Here is a 10,964-nt window from a genome sequence, read left to right as displayed (position 1 = left end):
ATATAGTACCGTAGACCTCTTTTACAGTCCCTTCCAAACACTTGATCCCTACCACTTAGAAGGGCAAGGGCAGCAGATTCAAGAGACCATCACCACCTGGTTCCCCTCCAAGCTAAACACCATCCTTATTTGGAACTATTTCACCATTCTTTTGCTATCACTGCATCATGATCCAGAACACCCTCACTAACAGCTCTGTGGGAGTACCGTACAGCAGTTTGCCACCACTTTCCCAAGGGCAGTTTCGAATGGATAATAAATGGTGACCTAGCCAGTTACACCCACATTCCATGACCAAAATTTTAAAACATCATGGAAGCAAAGAATATTAGAGAAAGGAAGCTAAACTCTAGTTTAGCATTTAGTAAGCTTGAACTGGAGTATTATGTTGAACTCTGAACTTTAGGCAGTTGCCAAAGGACTACAGAGGGTGCAGAAGAGGTACACTGGAATGGTAGCACGTCTGACAGATTATTCTAATAAAAGATCACCAATTTGAAACATTAACTCTGTTCCTCTCTTCACAGAAATGCTTGTTTACAATTAGTTTCTATAATCTGAATAAACTGCAAGGAAATATGGCGGAGGCAAATTCAACAGTTCCTTTTCAAAGGGAATTGTAATATACTAAAAGGGAAATAATTTCGAGGGCAGGTTTGAAAGAATGAAAACAGAACTAGTTGGGTAGCTCTGCAAATTGTCAAAATAAGTATGACATGTGCTCTAATGTTCTGTGATTCCCCATACAGTCGCATTATGCAATTCAAGGCTTAATGAATCTGAATTCTGCAACTGACTAGCAAGCGAGTTGTTTAGTTTATATATTGTTTGTTCTAAATTGAATACTATGCTGTGCAATGACAATAGACTAAAGTTAAAGAAACGAGTAGATGCATTTAATGGGAAGCAGTTCCATTAAGTCACAAATGACATTCCTCAATACATATCATTCCCATCTTTTAAATAACAAACATAATAAATTTCCAACATTCAATGGTCATAAAATTTGAAAATACATTTTCAAAGTTAAAAAGACTTATTAGTCAATGTATATTGTAACATAGATTTTGTGAATTCTCACCAGTGACAAGGTAATTTGCATACTTGGGTGCTCACAGGGTTGTGTGACACCCATGATCTTCCAATATGCAGCTACAATTAGCTGAATACCTCACCATGGGGGAGGACATTAAAAATTTAAATAAATGTATATTTATGATAGGGGGAATCAAAATACACCACCTTGGGATCAACAGAAATAAACTTTAGAAGGGTTTGTATATTTGATTGCTGTACCTCTGACAATAGGGTGTAATTTTCTGGTCCATTCCTTCACAGAATGCACAGTTCCTTGGACACGAAAGTCAATAATAAGTGAGGATGGAGTATCTGCCTTGGAATGTAAATCAAGTGCTTAGTGTGAGAAATATACCAGATGATGAAGTGATAGCACCCCAGCATCTCATTTTTTCTTGCTCACTGAGGAACAAAGTATATATTTCCCCAACAGTAGACACAACTGATTCACAATGTTTACTCACATCCACAGGCAGCCTGGAGAATTTTGGAGTTATGAGGTGCAATAGTACAGCCTAACATTCCAAGGGCTATGATTTTGGCTTATAATTCATCCAGGATTAACCTATAAAAGTATACTGGGCACATCTCAGTTGCCTATATGCTCATTCTGCTAGAAAATCCAGCTTCTAGTTGCTAGGTTCAGGTGCAGAAGTGTCATGGCCCTGCTAAATACAGGAATAATGGCTATTTTAGGAGTATCATATTTACTTTAAAATTTTATTTTCAAAGTGATGTATTTGTCTTGTAATTATTTTTGTCTCTTGGCCCACTGCATCCAAACTTTGAGGTTCAGGAAATGGGAGTTCCCAATCCAGGTTTTTCTCATCCTCATGTTAATGTTCAGGACAAATTGAGTTTTAGGAACTTAGGCTCCATCAAGGGAATCAGCATATTCCCTGACATTGCAGACACATTCAGCCCTATTCACTGGAATTTTAGCAGGTTTTATTTCATTTATGATACACTTTGTTCATTCTTCTAGTTATGTAACACTCTCTTCTTAAGTACTCAGATATTTGCTCATAATCTATTGACACAGTACCTCTGATGCTGAAGAAGCATTTTGGTTAAAGTGTGTGGCGTTAATGGGTTATGTACTCTGTGTGATTTGTGTTAGAAACCCTCAAATGGATTTTGAAATTATATTGCCAAATTTTGGAAGAGATATCAATACAGAAATATAGGGTTGAGTATTCAATTTCACTATTTTACTGAATCCAATAAAAAGCAACCTGTACATGGAGATGGGGAGTTGGCTGACTAGGAAGCTGTGGCTTTCCTCAAAGGTTCTCACATTGTGACAATTTTGTAGTTGTATCTGACATTGTATTGAAAAATGCTTTAACATGTGTAAACAGTAGCCATTGTTTTACAATGCATTTTGGGATGCCAACTTGTTGGCAGAAAGCAGATTCTGAGCCCACACTTCAGCAATTTTACCAGAGATGGGTGTCTATGGGCCTGCATTCATTTAAAGAAGGTAGACTAGCTTCTGATTTTGTTGACCCATTCAGAGACACAAGCTGTGAGAAATCAGCATTGCCACTGGGAAGTAGCTACTGCTGATGTGTGCAGGATACTTTGAGCGTACAGCAAATAAGTTTGAAAGCAAAAAGCAAATTTTATCAGGTTGAGCATTAAAGGAAATCTCTCTGGGTGTTAGTTGTGGCATCAGGGACACGCACTTTGTTTGCTTGTACCTCTGCTTCAAATGGCTGTTCTATCCATTTGGTATTCCAATTTCAACTTGAAAGAAGCACTATATCTCATTAGAAACAATGGGAAAATGTTCATGTGGAGATGTCTGTAATATGATTAATGTATTTTAAAAGATGGATAACATCACTGTTACTTTCAACAAGGCATATGAATTGTGAATGTGTTTCTAAAGCATTAGACTTGTGGGGTCTATGTTTCTCAAGTGTGTAGTGGAGAAATGAGTAGTGGAGTGAGTGGATTAGACATACTATGTACAGTAAACTAATCAATACAATAAAGCTGCAAATTAAGACATTACAGTTTTCCAATTATTTTTCTTATTTTAGAAAGAGATCTGATCACAGTTAAATGTAGGAGAATTCATCATTTCGCAGCAACCCACAAGTGATGAGTTTGTGTACTGTCCTCCCACGTTGACATCCGTGGAACTAATGACAATAGTGCTAAAGAGTAAAGGTAAAAGAATAATGCAGAGTAAAATAATGACCTTATTATATCAACATTAAATAATATTCCATTGAAAAGAGTTCATTTTCAAAACAAAAGAATGCTGAGCCAATATACTTCAAATATTGGAAACTGTTAGTCACACTTATTGATATTTTGTACAAAGTATTCTCAAATCAGGATATATATGTGAACTAAATGGCCCTGAATTTCTGTGATAGAAAGCCTAACTCTTGCTTTGCCAGTGGATAGGCCAAAGTCCACTGTTTCTCAACAGTGCAAACAGCTAATTTTAGCCATTTTGTAATGTTTTCAGGGAACTGCTGACTGTCTCTAGGACAACCTCTGTGGAAATCATGTTCTAGAATTCAAAAATCCCCAACTGCATGAGGGACATTTCAGAGAACTTGTTTCTGCCTTTACGTATAATGCATGGCTAATTATTTGGTGGTTTTGTGGCAAAAAACGTGAGTGCTGCATGGAGATCTCTGTCCTGAAACAACTTAAGTGCAGCACATCAAGTGTCTAGATTCATGAAATGATTAAAGTAAATCTGGTTCATAACAATAGATTTGTACACCAGAGTCATCAACATATCATACTTGTTTTGCACCATATCACTTCAGAGAAATTTACGTTGTACAATGTTGGAGAAATTCTGGTGTAACATGTGAATAAGGAATTTGTCAACTTCAAACCTATCCGTTCAGATGTGCACCTGAGTCACTTCCTAACCTCGACACTATATAAACTTCAGTTCTTCCGAGATTAGCTACTTTTCCTATCCCATTCACCTATTATACTTCTCTTTGCTAACCTTTAGTGGTTCCTGGCTCCCAGCTCCCTAACATCTCAAACATAAAATTCCTACTTTGTTGTTTAACTATTTTCATGGCTTCATACACCCTGGTTTTCATCTCCCCCAACTTGACAATGTTCCTCACCAACCCATCTCATCTGCATTCCACGTCTCAACCTCCATCTTAAATCTTGCCACCAAATTCTTCTTTCCTTTGATACTGGACGTTGGTGACCAAGCTTTTATCTATATAAGCCCCTTGTTTTTCCATTCCTTCCCATTCCTCCGTTAAGACTCCAGTTAACACCCAACTCTTTATTAAGCTGTTGAACAGTAGCTTATTCAAAGTTCTCTTATGAACAGCTCATTTGATACACTGCATGGTCTAAAAGATTGTCTATGTTTCTTAAAGTCACACACTGGCAAGCCCAGGTTAGGAAATTGGACAGTGAACTTGGAGGTAGCTAAAATACATCTCAAATAAAGTCGCACTGACAGACACCTTCTCTATATGTTTTTTGAGAGATGTCTCTTGATTAAATTTAAAATATAAGCCATAACTATTAGTTTAACCTGGAGCAGTGTTTTGTAGAGGAATAAGACGGTGTTATTTTCTTGGTCTGTTGATTCTGATGGAGCAAAAATGGCCATTAGTAGAGTGATATGCGCTTCTTGTCAGATGTGGGAGTTTAAGAAGAGTTTATGGGTTACTGTGGATTATATCTGCAATAAATGCTGTTGGTTGTGAATCCTATCAGATTGAATGGATCAGTTGAAGAGACAGTTAGAGGCAATGAGGAATTTGAAACAGCAACGGTCTGTGATGGATGGCAGTTATAGGAAGGGGGAAAAGTCGCAGATACAGTCACATAGATGGGTTAACTCCAGGAAAGGTAAGGGTGTTTCTGTGCGGTCTGACTCTGTAACTTTTCTTAAAACCATTTTCTTGCCTCCCCCATAACCATCCACTTTTTCCTTCTTTAAAGTCAAATGAACTCAGCCTTGAATATATTCAATGACCCACTAGCTGCAGGAAGACATCGCCGCATCTGAACATTAGTGCAGGAGTCTTCTGTGGGAATCCTCATTTCAAACAAGTATGCTGTTTTGGAAAATAAAGGGGGTGATCGATTCACAGGGGAATGTAGCACGAACAGCCAAGTTTCTGGTATTGAGACTGGCTCTAATGCAATGAGGGGTAGGTCGGGTTCCAAGAGATCAATTGTGTTAGGGGACTCTCCAGTCCGAGGTACAGACAGACGTTTCTGTGGCCAGCAGCAAAAAATCAGAATGGTGTATTGCTTCCCTGGTGCCAGGATCAAGAATGTCTCAGAGAGAGTGCAGAATGTTCTCAAAGGGGAGAAGGGCCAGTAAGAGGTCATTGGAACCAAAGACATAGGAAGGGAAAAGATTGAGATTCTGAAGGGAGATTACACAGAGTTAGGAAGGAATTTAAAAAGGAGGTCCTCGAGAGTAATAATATCTGGATTACTCCCAGTGCTATGCTAGTGAGGGCAGGAATAGGAGGATAGAGCAGATGAATGCACGGCTGAGGAGCTGGTGTATGGGAGAAGGATTCACATTTTTGGATCATTGGAACCTCTTTTGGGGTAGAAGTGACCTGAACAGGAAGGACAGATTGCACCTAAATTGGAGGGGTACTAATATACTGCAGGGAGATTTGCTAGAACTGCTTAGGAGGATTTAAACTAGTAGGTGGGGAGGGGGGGGGGCTCAAGGAGATAATGAGGAAAGGGATCAATCTGACACTGGTACAGTTGACAACAGAAGCGACTCAAACAGTCAGGGCAGGCAGGGACAAGGTCGGACTAATGAATTAAACTGCATTTATTTTGATGCAAGGGGCCTAATAGGGAAGACAGATGAACTCAGGGCATGGTTAGGAACATGGGACTGGGATATCATAACAATTACAGAAACATGGTTCAGGGATGGGCAGGACTGGCAGCTTATTGTTCCAGGATACAAATGCTACAGGAAGGATAGAAAGGAAGGCAAGACAGGAGGGGGAGTGGCATTTTTGAAAAGGGATAGCATTACAGCTGTACTGAGGGAGGATATTCCCGGAAATATCTCCAGAGAAGTTAGTTGAGTGGAACTGAAAAATAAGAAAGGGATGATCACCTTATTGGGATTGTATTATAGACTCCCTAATAGTCAGAAGGAAATTGAGAAACAAATTTGTAAGGAGATCTCCGTTCTCTGTAAGGTGGTTAAGGCAGGGGATTTTAACTTTCCAAACATAGACTGGGACTGCCATAGTGTTAAGGGTTTAGATGGAGAGGAATTTGTTAAGTGCGTACAAGAAAATTTTCTGATTCAGTATGCGGATGTACCTACGAGAGAAGGTGCAAAACTTGACCTCCTCTTGGGAAATAAGGCAGGGCAGGTGACTGAGGTGTCAGTGGGGGAGCATTTTGGGGCTAGCGACCATAATTCTATTAGATTTAAAATAGTGATGGAAAAGATCAGACCAGATCTAAAAGTTGAAGTTCTAAATTGGAGAAAGGCCAATTTTGACGGTATTAGGCAAGAACTTTCAAAAGCTGATTGGGGGCAGATGTTTGCAGGTAAAGGGACAGCTAGAAAATGGGAAACCTTCAGAAATGAGATCATGAAAATCCAGAGAAAGTATATTCCTGTTAGGGTGAAAGGAAAGGCTGGTAGGTGTAGAGAATGCTAGATGACTAAAGAAATTGAGGGTTTGGTTAAAAAGAAGGAAGCATATGTCAGGTATAGAGACAGGATAGATCGAGTGAATCCTTAGAAGAGTATAAAGGCAGTAGGAGCATACTTAAGTGGGAAATCTGGAGGGCAAAAAGGGGACGTGAGATAGCTTTGGTAAACAGAATTAAGGAGAATCCAAAGGGTCTTTACAAATACATTAAGGACAAAAGGGTAACTAGGGAGAGAATAGGGCCCCTGAAAGACCAGCAAGGCGGCCTTTGTGTTGTGCCGCAGAAAATGGGGGAGATACTAATGAGTATTTTGAATCAGTATTTACTGTGGAAAAGGACATGGAAGATATAGAATGTAGGGAAATAGAAGGTGTCATCTTGAAAAATGTCCAGATTACAGAGGAGCAAGTGCTGGATGTCTCGAAACTCATAAAGTTAAATCCCCAGGATCTAACTAGGTGTACCCTAGACCTCTGTGGGAAGCTAGAGAAGTGTTTGGTGGGCCTCTTGCTGAGATATCTTGTCATCGATAATCACAGGTGAGGTGCCAGAAGACTGCAGGTTGGCTAACGTGAAGCCACTGTTTAAGAAGGGTGGTAAGGACAAGCCAGGGAACTATAGACCAGTGAGTCTGACGTCGGTGGTGGGCAAGTTGTTGGAGGGAATCCTGAGGGACAGGATGTACATGTATTTGGAAAGGCAAGGACTGATTCGGGATAGTCAACATGGCTTTGTGCATGGGAAATCATGTCTCACAAACTTGATTGAGTTTTTTGAAGATGTAACAAAGAAGATTGATGAGGATTGAGCGGTAGATGCGATCTATATGGACTTCAGTAAGGCGTTCAACAAGGTTCCCCATTAGAGACAGGTGAGCAAGGTTAGATCTCATGGAATACAGGGAGAACTAGCCATTTGGATACAAAACTGGCTCAAAGGTAGAAGACAGAGGGTGGTGGTGGAGGGTTGTTTTTCAGACTGGAGGTCTGTGACTAGTGGAGTGCCATAAGAATCGGTAATGGGTCCTCTACATTTCGTCATTTATATAAATGATTTGGATGCGAGCATAAGAGGTATAGTAAGTTTGTAGATGACACCAAAATTGGAGGTGTAGTGGACAGCGAAGAAGGTTACCTCAAATTACAACAGGATCTTGAATAGATGGGCCAATGGGCTGAGAAGTGGCAGATCGAGTTTAATACAGATAAATGCGAGGTGCTGCATTTTGGGAAAGCAAATCTTAGCAGGAGTTATACACTTAATGGTAAGGTCCTAGGGAGTGTTGCTGAACAAAGAGACCTTGGAGTGCAGGTTCATAGCTCCTTGAAAGTGGAGTCGCAGGTAGATAGGATAGTGAAGAAGGCGTTTGGTATGCTTTCCTTTATTGGTCAGAGTATTGAGTACAGGAGTTGGGAGGTCATGTTGCGGCTGTTCAGGACATTGGTTGGACCACATTTGGAATATTACGTGCAATTCTGGTCTCCTTCCTATCGGAAAGATGTCGTGAAACTTGAAAGGGTTCAGGAAAGATGTTGTGAAACTTGAAAGGGTTCAGAAAAGATTTACAAGGATGTTGCCAGGGTTTGAGGATTTGAGCTATAAAGAGAGGCTGAACAGGCTGGGGCTGTTTTCCCTGGAGCATCAGAGGCTGAGGGATGACCTTACAGAGGTTTACAAAATTATGAGGGGTATGGATAGGATAAATAGACAAAGTCTTTTCCCTGGGGAGTCCAGAACTAGAGAATATAGGTTTAGGGTGAGAGGGGAAAGATATAAAAGAGACCTCAGGGGCAACATTTTCATGCAGAGGGATGTGCATGTGTACAATGGGCTGCCAAAGAAAATGGTGGAGACTAGTACAATTGCAACATTTAAAAGATGTTTGGATGGGTATGTGATTCGGAAGGGTTTCGAAGGATAATGGCCAGGTGATGGCAGGTGGGACTAGATTGGGTTGGGATATCTGGTCGGCATGGACAGGTTGGACCGAAGGGTCTGTTTCCGTGCTGTACATTTCTATGAATCTATAACAATCCAGGCTTGGGGCCCACTTATGTTTACTGACATGTACAGATTAATTTAGTCCAGCTTCTCTCTAGATTTCTATTAAAATCTTCTTTAAGTATTAATGTTACCTCTTAACCTTTATAATAATCCCAGCTTTATCAATCTCTTCCACATAACTGAAATGCCACTGCCCTCATTATCCAAATAAGCCTCCTCTATTCCTGCTCGAAGGCCTTGATGTTGTTTTTCTGATGTGATACCCAAAATTGCACACAGTTCTCAAGCTGAGATCTAAATGATTTGAAAATATTTAACACAAATTCTTTTTTTGTATTCAGAAGCCTTGTGTATGAAGAGAGTATCACATATGCTTTCTGTTAACTACCTTAATTATTCGTCCTGCCACTTTCAATGATCTTTGAGCATGCACCACCAGGCCCGCATTCTAGAGGCGCCTTCCAAAAACAGGGTGATGTTCCAAATCCAGCTATTCAAAACTGAAATTGTCCTAAAAACCTTCACGTTGGGTGCTGATCCCAGAAAAAAGTTAAGTGCCAGAATAGAGAGCTATTTTTGGGAATGATCCCTGCAAGAGTGCGCACATACCGTACCTACGTCTATTGCAGTAGTTTAAATCTGCCTCTCACCCTTGGCTTTCCTATTCAACAGGATGAGGATATCCTCATTTCAAGTGTGTTTAACCTCAGCCTACAAAACAATGATCTGGATTACGAGCCACAGTCTCGATAATTGTTCTCCTTTGTTCTCTTCTCACTAGTGCACATGATGGTGTATTTGAATTAATTATATTCCAGAAGAACTGAAATTGATTTTACTGAGGTCCAAATTAATGAAGTTGCACTGCAAACTCAAAAGTCCATGATTCAAGGAACAGGCACAGCGTAGGTCTATTTTCAATTCATTATTACTTCATTTCTTGCAATCATTGCCAATCGGATTCTTCAACCTTGTTTCCATCTGCACAGAAGCAAACATTTGCATCCCACTTAATGAAACTTGATTCCTTCTAACTCAGAGATCATGAGATTGACTTACAATAATAGAAAAACGTTGCTCGAGGAAAAAAAAAATCCTATTTGAAAGGGTTTAAGCAAAAGAAAATGGTAAAAATTTTATAATTGTGGTATATGAACAAAGCTGTCTGTTCCGCCAGATACATTCTAGTTGCTTTCAGGGCAGAGGATCAGAAATCTTCTCTGTCCCTGTACAATTTGTATGAAAACAAAGCTTGGTAATCCAAAATATAATAAAATCTGAAAGCTAGACCAAGATTGATTCTGTGACTGAAATAATTCCAGAGGCCAGTATCCCGTCACCAAATCAGCCTTTACTTGCATGTGCATAATACTTAACACTGGTCCTGCTTCCTCAGAGCCTGCTGTCACTTTTGTTTAAATCTGTCAGCCAGGCTCCCAGATTGGGGCTGTTAATCTGCTCTAATCATGGAACTCATATTCTAGGAGGTCCACCTGGCTGACCTTGTACAATCACTACATCCCTCCCCTTCTAAGTCTGGCGACATAGGCCTCCTCTTTCTCTTGTAGCTTCTCCTAGGGCATTTTTGCACTCAGTCTGCTTCCACTGACTCAGCCTTGAATATGGGTGGTGTGTACAGGACCACAGCCTGCCTCTTTCACCTAGAGCATCTCAGAAGAAATTCATCCTTTTCTTAAGGCAGTAAATGCATTGAAGCTGTGACATCTGCCCTGTTCATCTCTGACTCCAAGGTTTCTTCACTAGAAGGAGGGAGAGAACTCACAACTTGCGAGAGGCTGAGTATGTTTTGCTCCTGCCCTTTTTGCGAGTTTGCAGCTTTTATGTCGTCTACGTATTTATTCAGGACTGCCTCACACCTACCTGAACTTTGTTCGGAGGGGTAACCTCTTCCCACCCTATCTCTTGCAAAAATGCCATCCCGTATTCCCAATTCCTCCGCCTCTGCCGTATCTGCTCCCAGGAGGACCAGTTCCACCATAGAACACACCAGATGGCCTCCTTCTTTAGAGACCGCAATTTCCCTTCCCACGTGGTTAAAGATGCCCTCCAACGCATCTCGTCTACATCCCGCACCTCCGCCCTCAGACCCCACCCCTCCAACCGTAACAAGGACAGAACGCCCCTGGTGCTCACCTTCCACCCTACCAACATTCGCATAAACCAAATCATCCGCCGACATTTCCGCCACATCCAAA

At 40.6% G+C, this 10,964-nt stretch overlaps 1 protein-coding gene across 3 annotated transcripts in view; it reads right to left on the bottom strand.

Annotated features, from left to right (window-relative positions):
• Nucleotides 1–891: 891 nt before the first annotated feature.
• Nucleotides 892–10,964, bottom strand: part of LOC122561322 (solute carrier family 28 member 3-like) — a 196,365-nt gene continuing 186,292 nt past the window's right edge. For all 3 annotated transcript variants that reach the window (XM_043713019.1, XM_043713029.1, XM_043713038.1), the window contains one exon: nt 892–3,242. In XM_043713019.1, the coding sequence (XP_043568954.1) occupies nt 3,122–3,242 (121 nt within the window). In that variant the 3' untranslated portion in view covers nt 892–3,121. The remainder of the gene's footprint in view (nt 3,243–10,964) is intronic.

Source organism: Chiloscyllium plagiosum, chromosome 2 (genome assembly GCF_004010195.1).
Source record: "Chiloscyllium plagiosum isolate BGI_BamShark_2017 chromosome 2, ASM401019v2, whole genome shotgun sequence".
Lineage (NCBI taxonomy): Eukaryota > Metazoa > Chordata > Chondrichthyes > Orectolobiformes > Hemiscylliidae > Chiloscyllium > Chiloscyllium plagiosum.
This window is presented reverse-complemented; position numbering and strand designations above follow the sequence as displayed.